At 47.2% G+C, this 16,692-nt stretch overlaps 1 protein-coding gene across 1 annotated transcript in view; it reads right to left on the reverse strand.

The window, feature by feature from the left end:
* Window positions 1-2,837: 2,837 nt before the first annotated feature.
* LOC127582485 (leucine-rich repeat and immunoglobulin-like domain-containing nogo receptor-interacting protein 3) overlaps window positions 2,838-16,692 on the reverse strand; it is a 154,234-nt gene continuing 140,379 nt past the window's right edge. The window contains exon 2 of the mRNA XM_052037785.1: window positions 2,838-6,332. Within this exon, the coding sequence (XP_051893745.1) occupies window positions 4,476-6,320 (1,845 nt within the window). The 5' untranslated portion in view covers window positions 6,321-6,332 and the 3' untranslated portion in view covers window positions 2,838-4,475. The remainder of the gene's footprint in view (window positions 6,333-16,692) is intronic.

Here is a 16,692-nt window from a genome sequence, read left to right on the forward strand (position 1 = left end):
CACGTAAGCTGCTATCCTCCAAATTTACTGGTAGGATAATGTGGCCAATCTCTGCATCCTCTCCCAGGCTAACATCCCAGCACTGCGATCTAACTAGGCTCTGCCATCTCCAGTGAGTGGGCCATGTGTTCACATATCCAACAGCAGTGCCCCGAAACAGGCATTCTACCCTGACTTTGCTCATGTGAAAAAATTTCCAGGTGGACAGAGGAATAGATTTGTGGATGTTCTCAAAACCTTTGTGGAGAAAGTGCAACGTCCCCACTGACAGGTGAGAAGCCCTCATCCATGACTGCCCAAAGTCAAGCAGGAGAATTATTATATTAACCCATCTCCAAATTATACTGAGAACCTTGTCCATGGGCCAACTTTAACAGCAGAAAGACTGAACCACCACCCAATTTACCCGCCCATCTGCCCCATTGACCACCTCCTGCCCCACCTGTGCGATAAATCTTCAGGTCCCATTTTGGCCTCATCAGATACCTCAGAACCCACTGAGACAGTGGTAACAACTCATCCTCCATCCCAAGAGACAATCTAAGAAGAAGGTGTAAAATCCCATGCCTCGAAATTCTTTTGTGTGCTACAGGAATTTAAATCTGAAAGCTGAAGGTATGCGTGGGTCACACAGTTCACTATTTTTTCCAGGCCGTCTGTGCCAATGGATTGGAGGATTCCATGCCTGTGTAGTCATATCCAACAGCTTGTCACCATTATCTGAGCCCACTCCTGTTCCTATGATGTTTGTTTACATATTTTAAGGCACCCGTTTTCCATTGGTCCAATCAAAATTAAAGGCAAAGTTCTGTTAGGCTATTGAAAAACATCGGTATTTTATTCATAACAGTGCAAGTAAAACCATGATAAACTCACGATTATTTTTTGTTGCACAATTAATCACAATTACTCACGAGACATTCCCAGATTTATATTAACCCATTTCCAGTTTACACAGACAACTACAGCATCCAATGGAAACCCATGGTTTAGAGAAAAAATAATCATTTTGTGTGACAAGTAATTTATTTTTCAAAAAAATTGTTCTCCTGTTACATTTTTACATATTTATATATTTTGAACAAGTTTTAAAACAAAACAGATTATTGCCATTCGAGTTGGAAGCACAGGCGACATTGCAGCAGTGCTTGTTATCAATGATGTGAAGACCTCATTGCTACAACACGTTCGTACTGCACACATTTGGCAGATGCACATATATTACATAGTATAAAAATGGTTAACTCTATCTGAATACTTCAGAAATTCAGTCAGTCGATACTCATACTGAACAACAGATGTGGATAAATGACTTAATGAATTCCAGCGTTATTTTTTTTCAGCACTATCTGAAAACTACTTTGAAAGTAATATATATTTTTAAAGCATTATTTCACAAGTGTGTCTGTTCATCCTGATACTTTTGTATTTTATATCAAAGGAAAAATATATTTACTCTGATTCTTCATTTTCAAATTTCATAGCTTAGATTGTTTCCTTTACTCTTCATGTTGTGATTAGTGACTCTGGCCTGGTGCTGGGCATCAGAAAAGCAGTCAGGGAACCCATATGGTCAATAGAAGGATACAGTCCTAATGTGGGCAATGGAATTAGTGTACAGTATGGATGTGGTGGGCTGAAGGGCCCATTTCTGTGCTGTATGGCTTTATAACACTTTGACCTTGGCCCTATGATAAGGCTGGTCTTTAAGCAATATAAAATCGGGTGATCATCATGGGAACTGGCCAGTTTACAGAGTCTGTCACACATTGCCGGCAGGTACATAAAGTGCCATTCTGTGAATCTACTGGTCAGATAATGTGACAAATGTCATTGATTTCTCCCAGGACAATGAGCCTCTAATTAGACTCAGTCAGCGCCAATGAATGGGCCACATCATTCACATATCCAACACCAGACCCCTGAAACAGGCACCCTCTCCTGACCTCTGTCACAGGAAGAGCCTGCTGGACAGTGGAAAACACTTATGGATGTTCTCAAAGCCTCTTTGAAAAAGTGTAACATCCCCACTGACCAACAGGACTCCCAGTGACTGCCCAAAGTGGAGCAGGAGCATTCAGGATGGCACCGTGAACCTCGAGCCCATGGGTCAGGAGTCCAGTGTCAACAGTTAGCAAAGGAGAGCACCAACCCTGAATTACCACCCATCCACCCCACCACACAACACTTGCCCCAGCCGTGGCAGAGTCTGCGGTGCCCTCAGCAGCCCCCTCACAAATGGAGTGGAAGCCAATCATCCTCCATCACAAGAGATTACTCAAGGCATAAAATTCCATGCCTAGAAATTCCTATGTGTGTTAAATGAAGGAATTTAATCTACAAACTGAAGGCATAGATAGGTCACATTGTTTAATACCTTTGTTCCAGGCCCTCGTGTGTGTATGGCACAGAGGATGCCACACCTGTATAGTAGTGTCCGATGGTCATCTGTGGCCTGTGATTGCTCTGGGCCAGTCACACACAGACACAGGCCTTGACAGCTCAGCTCAGGCCTAATGCTGAGCTAACTGAAGGAGATCAGCCTGGCTGGTCCATGCCAGAGAGAGTCTGACACTCCAACCTCCCGACAGTATGCTCTGCTTTAGGATTTTCCATACTGTTCGCTGTTTCCAGTTAGGTTCCCTGACCATTTCTCTGGTGCCTTCCCATCCTCCCACCACGCCCCAGCTACATCAGTTCTCCAGGTCCTAGTGACCTCATGTCCCAGCCTGACTGTTCAAGTCCAACCTCCCCCCATTTCCCCTCACTCCCCTCCCAGTTCATCTCCCAACCCCCACCCCTCACCTCTTAGCCTTTCAAGGTGAGGAAGAGTTTGTAGCCTGCATCTGCTCCAAAACTACAGCATCAAAAATGCAAGTTATTTAATATGAAAATTCACATTGAACACCCCATACACTTGCATTTCTTTCCAATTGTTCGCTCCTGTAGTGAATTGCATTTCAAATGGCAAACCTGTCAGCTGTTTTTTATGTATTTGCTTATTAAAGTATAATACTGTTTGAATGTTGTTTATTGTGTCTGTAAAAAGATGTGGATGGAAAGTACATAATTGCTTTGAGTGAGAGTTTTTGATAAATTGGGATTGGGATTGGGAGACAGTTGTGGCTGGGGTAAATGATGTGGAAAGCTGCAGAAACACTTTGCGAGCCACTAGTAAAGACATAATATCTTTGCAGGGACATTCTTTACAAAATAACAAAAACATTAAGTTAAACAATGTTGCCATGGTAACATTTTGCTTGTCCTTGTAAGCAGAAAAAAAGTGATATAATTCAGAAATCTGACACAGGCTTTTCCATACAAAAAGTTCAGAATGGATTCTTATTTAAATCAAAATACAGTCAGATTTTTAAAAAATGCATAAAGAAATAATGTGCAGTTACATTACCTTCTGATAACAAGACGATCGTACAACATGGGCAAATCTGAACAATTATCCACTTGATTGCCCATTAAAGGAACTTCAAACTGATATGATCTTGAAGCAGCATTTCATTATCCAAGAGGTGAAATGACTGGCCAAAATAATTTGGGTTTTATCTCCAAACAATGCTTCCAACATTACCAAAAGATTTCAACCTTCCATGTCTCAGGGGACGTGATTATGGATTCTCAAGGTCATGTACACATGGCTGGCAGTATTTAGAACCTGTATTCGCTTGTCACACATAGATTATTTGTCTGACTAATCAATGTGTTTGAATATTCAATCAAGTATGACAGGGTCATGGGTAACTAAACCGACCATTCATTTCTGGGTGTTTATGCTTCCTGGACTTGTGGCATTAATTGGAAAGGTAAATTACCTGAGTGGAGTGAACAGACAATGGACCCTAACAAAACTGGCCCCTGCTTTTCTGGGCTGCAGATGGGAGCCAGACTGAGAACTTTCCTTGCCAAGGTGACCAGCATTGGCCGACCTCTGGTTAGGGACAGCCAGCTGTTCTGGGCATCTGTCTGAATTGAGGTTTTGCACAAATGAAGGGCTCTTCACCTCTCTCAACCCTTGGGCCATGTCTGACTGTGACAGGTAGGCCGGACCAGCTTCCTGCTGCATCAAAGCAACCGCTCAAATGCACCGTCCCACAAACTACCATCAGCTCCCTCTGCAGAGCGTGTAACCAGGGGGAACACAGTAGCGACTCCGCGCTGTCCTCCTATTACTGCTGGACTCAAGTTCAAATTCAGTCACAAATTCATTTCTACCCCGATGTGTCGAAAAAAAAAGTGCAAATCGAGTGGGTGCCAATGATTGTGATGGTCCAAATCGGTCCCCGGACAGAGTGACTATTTACAGCATGCAATCCAGCTCTCACCTGAGCCAGAGTAACTCATACACATATTGTGGATTATGCTTATTATTAGAACATTATAAGCAAACGTCTGTATGAATCAAATGATCAATCAGCTTATTGACCACAACTGAATGTAACCTCGGGGGCCCCAGGAAAGACTTAGATCATCTTCATGTTGAACTTTCTGGCTCCTCCTTGCCCGCCGCTGACTGTCGGTCCGTCCACCTTGCGGAAGGAGTATTCCACCGAGAAGTTATTCTTGTGGTGTCCTCTCCCCCTGCTCCACACGAACAGGATCAAGAAGCAGAAGAGCACCACTCCCAGGAAGGTGATGCAGCCCATCGCCGTGGACACCAGGATGGTTTTCAGATCCAGTGTAAACTTCAGGAGCACCTGCGTGTCGTTGAAGGCGGTCTCGTTGAACTCGGAGAGGGACGCGGTCCTGTTTGCAAAAGGGACTCCGTCTGATCTCTGTCCCTTCACGGTGAGCACGGCGAAGGAGGTGTCGTTGCCGCCGGCGTTGCTGGCGATGCAGATGTGGGTGCCACTGTCGTGGACCTGGACAAAGCGGATCTCCAGGGTGCCGCCCGGCAGGATGGTGGCCCGGCCGATGCTCTTGCTGGTGATCATCCTCCGCTGGGGAGACACCCACATTATCACCGGCGTTGGCTCGCCGTCCGCCCGGCAGGTGAAGTAGACAGTCTGACCTTCACCCGCCGTCACCCGCTGTGGCTTTCGGTCCCGTATTTTGGGCTTTTGGCAAGTGAAGTAGTCGTGGAGGGCGGAGTCCTCGAAGTCTGTCAGCTGGCTGCCCTGAATGTCCGCTGGCGAGGCACACACTGGCTGCTTGTGATCGAAGCTCAGCGTGTTCCTCTTCTGCAGAAGCCACAGGAGGCGACAGTCGCAGGAGAGGGGGTTGTTGTCCAAGCGCAGCACGGCCAGGTTCCCCACCGAGTGCAGGGCGTTCTCTTCCAGCGTCACCAAGAGGTTGTTGGAGATGTTGAGCACCTTCAGCTGTCTCAGGCCCAGGAAGGCGTGAGGCTGGATGGTGCTGAGCATTGTACTTACTAGGTACAAGTGCTGGAGCCGGATTAAGTCGCGGAAGGAGCCGGATTCGATGGTAGTTATGGGGTTATAGGACAAATTCAGCAGCTTGAGATAGATCAGGTTTCTGAAGGCTCCGGAAGGTACCGACGAGAGGTTGGTGCTGGTGATGGAGAGATAGGTGAGGTTCAAACCATATAGGGTGGTGGGAGTGATGGTCTCCAGAAGGGGCCAGGAATCGATCTCCAGTTCCTTCAGGTTGTAGAGTTTCCTGAAGTTCTGCTCCTCCAGGAAGCTGATGCTCAGGTAACGGAGCCGGAGAGTGCCCAGGTTCTGGAGGTAGGACAGGGATTCGGCAGAAACGGTGGTGAGGTTACACTTCTCAATGGTGAGTTGTTCCAGCCCGAGTAGACCACTGAAGGCCCGCTGCGAGATGTAGACCAAGTCATTGTCACCGACCTCCAGCTGCTTCAGGTTCCTCAGGTCCTGGAACATGTGGTCCAGCAAGATGACGATTTTGTTCTCGCTGAGGTCCAGCCGGGTGAGGTTCGCCAGCCTTGAGAAGACGCCGGTAGGGATGAGTTTCAGTTGGTTCCCGCGTAGCTGCAGGGACCGGAGGTTGAACAAGTTGCTGAAAGCCCCGGGTTCCACGTTTGTGATGATGTTCTCGCTCAGGTCAACTTCTTCCAGAAGAGGGAAGGTCGCCAGGTCCCCGGAGCTGATGCACCGGAGCCGGTTCTTGCTCAGGTCCAGTATTTTGGTCTCAATGGGAATGCCCTCCGGGATGGCAGTCAGCCGCTTCCTGTGGCAAACCACCGACTTGATCTGGGGCGCACACTCACATCGCGCCGGGCAGCTAACTGTCGAACGGGTGACCAGAATCATCAGGGTGAGGCCGAGAAGCTGCTGCCAGCACGACGCCATGGTGTAAAACATGATGTTACTGGTGCAGTCGATCATTCTCCCATGCACCTGCGTAGAAAACACACGGACTTTAGTGAGAAATAAACTTCCTTGATCTAACATGTAAAATAAAAACAGAGAAAGCTGGAAAATTCAGCTGGATGAAGACAGGAGAGAGATTGCAGCCGCTGGGAACTGGAGCCACGATCCCCAAACCGCCGGAGGAACTCAGCGAGCCGGGCAGCGTCTGTGGAGGTGGACGTTTCGGTGGGGACCCTGCATCGGGACAGCAGCTTGGGGTTTTTTTTTTTCGCTCCAGAGCAGTCCCGGTGCAGGGTTTCGACCGGGAACCACTCCTCCGCCTCCACAGATGCTGCTGAGATGTTCCAGCAGTTTTGGTTTGAAGCAATCAACTGTGGTTGACATTGTTGGAGAGGTTCACCATACTTCAACAGACACGTCATCGTTAATTTTTCAGCTCTTTGTTGGAAGCCTAAGTGTTTTTTTTAACCATGTTGGGACCAGTGGTCTTCCCTTTCAGCTCACTGTTCCCTGCTGGACCCCACTATCCGGGTGCCGGGTCCCGCCCACTGTCCCGCTCTCAAACCTCAGCAAAGCAGCCAAGAAGCACAGAGGCGGGTCAGGGGGTGTCAAACACTAAGAGACTGAAACTGGGCATCCGGGCGTTTTTAAGGTCAGAGAAGAATACCGGGGGCAGCGTGTGGGGCAACAGACCGGTCGCAGGTGTGGGCTGGCCGTCAGCTGACACTGCTGCTCCCTCCAGCCGCGTTCGACAGGCAGTGTGCTGGGCAGATTTATTGATTTCAGCTTTAATTCTGACTCAGTGTCTCCTGCAGCTCGTTTAAAAAATCTAATTTAATTTAATTTCAATTGTCTGTCCATGTCAAGTCCGCTTTATGTTTGACTGTATTGAGATGGATGCCTTAACCTTTAGGAGGCCTGGACAATTCCTTGTACCAACCCTGACACTGGGGTAGGTGGACAGGTTCCCTCTTCCTGACTCTCTGGATTTTCCCTGAGCAGCTGGAACAGGCCGCACACCCACTTGGGCTTCTCAAAATCCACTTCGTCCGACAGCTGGTCGATGGTTGGCATGGACTCAATGGGCCTGTTTCCACACCATACCTCTCTACAACTCCTTATTCCATAACCTCTGTGATTCACAAGCACGCGTCATGAGGCCAAGGTTTGCAGTGGGGCCAGGCGCTGCCGTGAGGGAGAGGGAAGGGTGAGGGTGGAGGGTTTGACACTGCCGGTGGCAGCTCAGACACTGATGGGGGGGGGGGGCATCATTTGGGAGTGGGATCTGTATTCAGTGAGTGAGTGGTAGGGAAAGGGTAGCTGCGTCATCAGAGAGGAAGGTCACAAAGGGAAATATGTAATGAGATGGGATGTCCTGTGCTTGTGATGGGTATTTTTCTTCCTCCAATTCAAATGCACTGATGGAACAGTGACACAATTTCACAGGTCATGTTTAAGTCTGAATCTGGCTCTCAGAAGGTGCTGGATGATGAAGTTGTCAGTCTTTTTCCAATGTAGATCCTGAGGCCAAGAGCCAGAATATGTGATAGAAGCAGGGAGGGAAAGAAGACCTTCAGAAATTCGGCAGAACATACTCCTCCTTTCTTCGTTGCTGCAGTCTTTCTCATACTGGTTTCTTCTGCAGAGGACTGAGATGAGGACCTTATGGGGCAATCTGCAGAAAAATCTGATTGGATGCGTCAGGAAATACTGGTGAATTGTTAGCCCTGACAGAAAGCAAACGTCAGGGCAAGGAAGAGTCGAGGATCAACCCTATTCAGGGCTTTCTGCAGAGGGTGGAGGCTAATTTATCCATCACTGGGGGTTCTGGGTATTTCTGTGTTGACCCAACCACAAAGCGGTCTCCACTATTGGTTCCTCAGACTCCAGTGCAGTATACGGAGTGCCAACCAACAGCTGGGCACTACTGTAGAAATGCACGTTACTGCCCTGTGAGTTCAGACTGGTACCATGATGGTGGAGACCAGCATTCAGAGGGGCTTCTGGTGATCATGGGAGTTCAGTAACCTCTTCTCTAACTGATTAACGGGAGGAACAAATTGGTTAATTCCTTGTAGACCCACACACTGACTGAATAACTGATCCCGTCTTCCTGCCTCTTTGCCTGTGCAGTGCTCTGAGGCAGAGCTACCCTCAAGCTGCAGTATGGCTGGTGTAGACTTTGGAGGACACTGCCGATGGCCTTGCAGGGCAACCTTGGGCAGCTGAAGCTGACAGGGTCCAGATTCAGCTTGCTCTTCTCTCAGGTGAGAGCAGGAGGGATGCTGGTGAGTGGTAATGAGCACCAGTGCTGTAATCCTGAGAATTCATTGCTTAAAGGTTCTTGACTCTCTCTGAGATCGGTGTTCTGCCTGAAGTTTTATGGGTGGCATGTTTCAATACATTCTTACTGAAACACAGATGGCTCCCACACTAGTCCTCGCAGTGAATAGTTAAAATGTGTAGATCACAGAACCGTAGAATTGTTGCAGCACAGAAGGAGGTGTCCATCTCAGCTCTTGACCAGAATAGTTCTCTAGCTCCAATCATTCATCCTTTCTCCGTATCATTGCAAACTTATCATCCAATTCCTCCTGAAGATCACAATCGAATCAGAATCAGAATCAGGTTTATTATCACTGACCTATGTCCTGAAATTTGTTGTTTTTCAGCAGCAGTACAGTGCAAGGCATAAAAATTACTGTAAGTTACAAAAATAAATCAATAGTGCAAAAGAGGAATAGCGAGGTAGCGTGGAGGAGGTTGCTTGAGTGGTGTCGCAACAACAATCTCACACTTAATGTCAGCAAGACCAAGGATTGATTGAGGACTTCAGGAAGGGGAAGCCAGGAGAACACACACCAGTCCTCAATGAGGGGTCAGCAGTGGAAAGGGTGAGCAGCTTCAAGTTCCTGGGCATCAACATCTCAGAGGATCTATCCTGGGCCCAACACATTGATGCAATCATGAAGAATGCACGCCAGCAGCTCTACTTCATTAGGAGTTTGAGGAGATTTGGTACGTCACTAAAGACTCTTTCAAATTTCTACAGATGTACAGTGGAGAGCATTCTGACTGGTTGCATCACAGCCTGGTGTGGAGGCTCCAATGTGCAGGATTGCAAGAGGCTGCAGAGGGTTGTAGACTCAGCCAGCTCCATCACGGGCACAACCTGCCTCCACCACATCTTCAGGCTGTTGTTGTAAGTTCCAACCATGCACTTGTATAAAAAGCGTTTCCTCATGTCACTTTAATTCTCTCCCCTTTCATTCCTGTGCTTCTAGTCCTTAACCCCTCCACCAACTGGAACAACCTCCCATTATCCACACCTCTCATCATTTTATGTACTTCCATCAGATCTCCCTTCCTAATTCCCAAAAGAAACCTGTCACAGCCACTCCACTTTATCCTTGTAACCGGAGTCCTTCATTCCAGGAAGCTTTCTCATAAAGCTTTTCTGGACCCTCTCTAATGCTTTCACATCCTTCCTATAATGAGGCCACTAGAATTCAGAATCAGGTTTACTATCACTGACATGTATCTTGGAATGTGTTGTTTTGCGGCAGCAGTACAGCGCGAGGCATCAAAATTACTGTAAGTTACAAAATAAATAAATAATGCAAAAGAGGAATAATGAGGTAGCGTTCATGGGTTCAGGGACCATTCAGAAATCTGATGGCGGAGGGGAAGAAGCTGTTCCTGAATCGTTGAGTGTGGGTCTTCAGGCTCCTGTACCTCCTCCCTGTTGGTAGTAATGTGAAGAGGGCATGTCCTGGGTAGTGGCTGAGTTGACAATCCTCTGCAGCCTCTTTCGATCATAAAACTCCTGTTGAGGCTGGGCCAGTGTTTTGTAAAGGTTTAACATCACTTCCCTGCTTTCACGTTTCTGTTGTTAGTGCCCAGAACTGTGCATGTTTTATCAACCACTTCATCAAGCTGCCCTCCCACTTTCAATAATGAGCACCCAGACCACAGGTCCCTGGGCTCCTGCAGCCCGTTTTAAAACAGAATCCTTTATCCTCCAGTCTCTCTCCTCATTCCTCCTACCAGAGTGCATCTCCTCACGTCTATCCGCATTAAATTAAACCCGCCCCATGTTTGCCCATTCTACCAGCCTGTGTATATCCTGCTGCAATCTGTCACTATCCTCATCACAGTTCATAGTACTATTTATGTTGGCAGCTAATCTTTCCTCATACACTCTCTTTGTCTCTCTAATTTTAGTTTTCAATCCCCTTCTGATTCTTTATAATCAGCTCAGTTCCCACTGGACTTTACAACCTGACAGCTGTCATAAGCAGCCTTTCTTTTGTTTCATTGTCTTCTGTAACTCTTATCATCTAGGGAGCCCTGGATTTATTTGTTCTTCTCTTGCTGCTCATGGGAATGTGCCTCAACTATACCTGAACCATCTCTTCCTTAAAGGTATCCCATTGTTCCAAGGCAGCCCATTGTTCTATTGCAGTTTTGTCTGTCAAATTGTGGTTCCAATTCCCTGGACCAGATCCATTCTCATTCCAGTGAAACTGGCTTCCCTCCAGTCAATTATTTTTACTCTGGATTTTCTATAGCTAACCTAAATCTTATGAAGTTATGATCACTATTTTCTGCATGCTTCTGTTCCAAAACTTTGCGCACTGTTTACGTCAACGGTACTGAGGTCGAGAGGGTTGAGAGCTTCAAGTTCTTAGGAGTGACCATCACCAATAGCCTGTCTAGTTCACCAGTGCCTCTGCTTCATCAGGAGGCTAAAGGGATTTAGCATGCCCCCCTTGATACTCACCAACCACACCCTAGAAAGCATCCTATCCAGATATATCACGCTTGGTATGGCAACTGCACTGCTCAAGACTGCAAGAGTTGTGGACACAGCTCAGCACATCACAGAAACCAGCCTTCCCTCCATGGACTCTGTCTACACTTCTTGCTACCTCAGTAAAGCAGCCGGCACAATCAAAGACCCCACCCATCCCAGACATTCTCTCTTCTCCCCTCTCCCGTCGGGAAGACAATAAAAAAGCCTGAAAGCACGTACCACCAGGCTTAAGGACAGCTTCTATCCCACTGTTATAAGACCATTGAACGGTCCCCTAGTACGATAAGATGGACACTTGACCTCACCATCTACCTCGTTATGGCCTTGCACCTTATTGTCTGCCTGCACTGCACTTTCTCTGTAACTGTAACACTTTATTCTGCATTCTGTCATTGTTTTCCCTTGTACTACCTCAATGCACTGTTTGGTAGTTCTTAGTTGTAGTGATTACCATAATTGCATGTAAAGACAAGTTAGACAAATGTGAGAGAGAACGGAATGGAAGGTCCTTTTGCTGGGGCTTCACGAAGAGCCTCAGACGTTGAGAAGAGTGGCACCGGTCTTGAGCTGTAATCACATTGCTTATCTTTCTCCTTTCTAATATGTATTTGAACCATGTGGTACAGTAAATGAAGTTGTTGGAGGAGAGAAAAATATCAGGCTAGAAGTTGTGCAGCACTTAGAGAAGCACAGAACAAATGTTTGGAAGTTTCGTCAAATCATAATTGAAGCCCTTTGACACCAGCGTACACTTTTAGTGACCTGCACATACCTGCACCTCACATGAACGAGGACCAGCATCTCACATAAGGTTGTATGTTGCTGGCACACTATACAAACCTAATCAAGCTTTTGATAATATTCTATTGTCTCCTTCCTCTCGAGAGAAGACAGCGGCAGCCTTGGTATTTGTTCAGTTAACACAAAAATAGGCCAGGTAACACATGGCTATATGCTACTGTTCATCTGTAGCATTCTTAAAATCTGTCACACTTCTCGTCAACAACACAATTCTTGTGACACTTTAGTAACACTTTGCCAGTATTTTCCTTTCAAGTCCCCCACTCCGTCTTCATAATGCAAACTTAAAGCTGCCACATCTGCCTACCAGTGGTGGGGCCATTGTACTTCACGGATCCCCAGCTCCACATCCCTGACGTTAAGCAGCTCCAGTGACTCAATTACTCAATGCCTCTGCCCTGGGTCTCTCTGTGTAAACCCAAGTACAAGCTCAGTGTCTCCAGCCTGTCACAGCTTCCTGCGTGGACTGTGTCATCACACAAGGGGTGCCAGGAAAATGACAGTTACTCAGTGTGAATGATTTGAAAGATTTTATGAAATAGTTTGAGAATGGACACAGAGAGAATATTTCTACTTGTGGGGAGGAGCCCCATGTAAGATAAGATAAGATAAGATAAGATAAGATAAGATAACATAAGATATCTTTATTAGTCACATGTACATCGAAACACACAGTGAAATGCATCTATTTGTGTAGAGTGTTCTGGGGGCAGCCCGCAAGTGTTGCCATGCTTCCGGCGCCAACATAGCATGCCCACAACTTCCTAACCCATACGTCTGTGGAATGTGGGAGGAAACCAGAGTACCCGGAGGAAACCCGCGCAGACACGGGAGAACGTACAAACTCCTTACAGACAGCGGCCGGAATTGAACCTGGGTCGCTGGCGCTGTGAAGCATTACACTAACCAGCAAGAAATCCAGTAAGGTTAGAAGGATGTTGTTTTCACAAGTGGTGGCAACAATATGGAGCTCACTTTCACAGTGGTCTGTGAATAGGTTGGTGGTGAATAGTGCCCATGCATTTAAGGGGAGACTCAACCACTGAATGAGAGGGAGGGGAACAGAGGGTCACGCTGATGGATTTAGATGAGGAAAGATGAGAAGATCAAGTGGTGCAGAGGCACCAGCATGGACTGATGGGCAAATGGCCTCTTTCCATGCCTATCCCATAGGGTAATTGCATGTAGTGCACAACAATGTTACATGATGCAGCAGAATTTCTGGACTTTTTTTTCTGGACAGAATCCTCCGTTGACTACACTGTCTATTATTTAAAATTTTTACCACTTAGCTTGCCATCTCCAACTGCCCCTATATATGCAATATTTCATTATTTTCCTTACCTCAAAACCTTCACAGTGAGTTGAGTCTAAATTAATTCAGCGGTGTGAATGATGTAACTTCCATTTAGATGTAAGTGATTTAGTGGAAGTTTATCAGACACTGAACAGGAGGACTACAAGGGCCGAGTGGGGCAGGTTTCACCTGTAGTTATGCCAGTTGAGTGGTTGCCCTCTTTCAGTCATCCAGGTAGGAAGTGGCTGTTGTCCCAAAGACATTCTCGTCATTTCGGGAAACAACATATCTACTAAAATAATGGCTAAACAGATGTAAACGACTGTAATATGCCATGTGTATTCTTGCAAAGCAGAAATTAATTTGAACAAGTATAGTGTGAGAAATGTAAAATTCAGGATATTTTGCTCAACATAATTGGAACAGGTCAGAAAATAATTTTTGCAGTGCAATTAAATTATTGCTTTGCCCTCATTAAAGATAATTGCAGAATTTTCTGCTATTTAAGTATTTAGGTTTCTCTGCTCTCAGTGGACATCGGAACCCTAATGGATTTCAACTTCAGTTAACAGAATAAACAAGCCCATGAATTCATTGGTCCTGACTTTGCTGACTGAGGTCATCTGTCCACACTTGCCATTCAGATTCCCTGTTACCCTCTGCTTAACTGGGTCTGATCCTCAAGATCTAATTTTCTGACAGAACGTGTCCCGGACTTGATCACTGAGGGCAGGGCTCTGCAAAATACATCGGAGTCACATGGATGGTTCAGGAAACAGCTGAATCAATGGTTGACAGACAGCAAAGTCACACCCTCAGCTTTGTCAGCTGTCAATCTTTCAGAAGAATTCAAAATCTATAATGAAATAAGCACTTCACATTTGTTTAAAATTGTTTAACAAAAAAAAATATTTAAAAACTCTTAAAACATTTAAAAATCTTTGTAAACCTAATGCAAACAAGCCTGGTTAACAGGAAGTTGCCTCCTTCCTCACCACTGCAGACTTTCCATTCAAATGAAACGGCTTATGGATCTCACATCAACCTGTTGCTGGGTCTATCAGCAGATTCCCCAGTGTCAGAACAGGGGCATCTCAGCACATAGATCAAGCCTGTCATGTAGGATAGTGAAAAAGTTATTCTCCAGTGGCTCCTCATTTCAGGCTGAAGCTGTGAGGAGTAGAGGGAGGCCTCCCAGCCCGCCTCTAGATTCTACCGCTCACCAAGGGCAACTTACAGTGGCCGAACAAGTCAACATCCCACACGTCTTTGGGATGTTGTGGGAGGAAGCCGGAGCACACGGAGTAAACACACGTGGTTCCAGGCAGAAAGTGCAAACTCCACACAGAAGGCCCTGGAGGTCAGGGCTGAACCCCACTAAATCTAATAGCTGCACCACTGTTTTCCCACAATGTGCATAACTAATTTAGAGATTAAGGAGACATTATAACCTTGTTGGGAGTAAAAAGTATATTTGTGAGTCTTCTATGTGTTGGTGAAATCGTTGAGAAATGACAGACACAAGAGATTCTGCAGATGCTGGAATCTGGAGCAACACACACACACAATGTAGGAGGAACTCAGCAGGTCAGGCAGCATCTATGGAGGGAAATAAGTGGTCAATCATTCGAGTCGAGACCCTCCATCAGGACTGGAAAGGAAGGGGGCAGAAGCCAGAATAAGAAGGTCGGGGGAGGGGGAGGAACACAGACTGGCAGGTGACAGGTGAGTCCAGGTGAGAGGGGGAAGGTAGGTGGGTGGGGGAGGGGGGTGAGAGGGAGTGATGAGAGAAGCTGGCAGGTGATAGGTAGAAGAGGCAGAGGGCTGAAGAAGAAGGAATCCGGTAGGAGAGGACAGTGGACCATGGAATAAAGGGAAGGAGGTGGGGAACCAGAGGGAGGTGATGGGCAGATCGTGAGGGCAGGGAAGGGGAAAGGGGAGGGGTGAGGGGGCCACAGGAGTGATGGAAAACAAAGCGGGGAAGGGGAAAGGGGGGTAGTTCGAGAAATCGATGTTGAGGCCATCAGGTTGGAGACTCCCAAGATGGAATATGAGGTGTTGTTCCTCCAGCCTGCGTCTGGCCTCAACGTGGCAGTAGAGGCCATGGACAGACATGTCAGTACAGGAATGGGAAGTGGAATTGAAGTGAGTGGCCATCGGGAGGTCCTGGCTGTTGCGGCGGACGGAGCGAAGGTGCTTGACGAACCCGTCACCCAATCTGCTTTGGGTCTCTCTGATGTACAGGAGGCCGCACCAGGAGCACCGGATGCGATAAATGACACCCTGGGATTCACAGGGGAAGCGCTGCCTCACCTGGAAGGACTGTCCAGTGCCCTGAATGGTGGCAAGGGAGCAGGTGCAGGGACAGGTGTAGGTTGAGGCCAGACACAGGTTGAAGGAGCAACACCTCATAATCCACCTTGATAGTCTCCAACCTGATGGCCTCAACATCAATTTCTCTTACTTCCGGTAACCCCTCCCCTCTGTTCCCCTGCCTTTGTTTACCCTCATTCCTGTGGCCCCCTCACCCCTTCTTGTTCCCCTCCACCATTCTCATGACCTGCCCACTACCCACTACCTCCCTCCTATTCCCCACCTCCTTCCCTTTATTTCATGGTCTACTGCCCTCTCCTACCAGATTCCTTCTTCTTCAGCCCTTTGCGTCTTCCACCTATCACCTCCCAGCTTCTCTCATCACTCCCTCTCACCCCCCTCCCCCACCCACCTACCTTCCCCCTCTCACCTGGACTCACCTGTCACCTGCCAGTCTGTGTTCCTCCCCCTCCCACGACCTTCTTATTCTGGCTTCTGCCCCCTTCCTTTCCAGTCCTGATGGAGGGTCTCGACTCGAATGATTGACCACTTATTTCCCTCCATAGATGCTGCCTGACCTGCTGAGTTCCTCCTACATTGTGTGTGTGTGTTGCTCCAGATTCCAGCATCTGCTCCAGATTCCAGCATCCAGCATCCAGCATCCCTCTCACCCCCCTCCCCCACCCACCTACCTTCCCCCTCTCACTTGGACTCACCGATCACCTGCCAACCTGTGCTCCTGCCCTTCCCCTGACCTTCTCATTTTGGCTTCTGCCCTCTTCCTTTCCAGTTCTGATGAAGGGGCTCGACCCGAAACGTCGACTGTTTATTTCTCTTCATAGATGCTGCCTGAGCTGCTGGGTTCCTCCAGCATTTTGTGAGACATGGCAGATGGAATTTAATCTAGATAGATGTGAATTGATGCATGTTGAGAGTACCAGTGAGTCTAGGACATACATCATGAATGGCAAGATCCTGGGAAGTCGAGAGGAAAAAGTCCAAAGAGTGTACAAGTCAAAAGATCCTTGAAAGTGGCAGCACAGGTAGATAATGTGGTTAAGAAGGCACATGGGATGCTGGCTTTCGTTAGTTGGGGAAATGGATACAAGAGGAGGGAGGTTGGGCTCCAACTTTGTAAAACCTTGGTCAGACCTCAACTG

The sequence above is a fragment of the Pristis pectinata genome, chromosome 24 (genome assembly GCF_009764475.1).
Source record: "Pristis pectinata isolate sPriPec2 chromosome 24, sPriPec2.1.pri, whole genome shotgun sequence".
NCBI classification, from domain to species: domain Eukaryota; kingdom Metazoa; phylum Chordata; class Chondrichthyes; order Rhinopristiformes; family Pristidae; genus Pristis; species Pristis pectinata.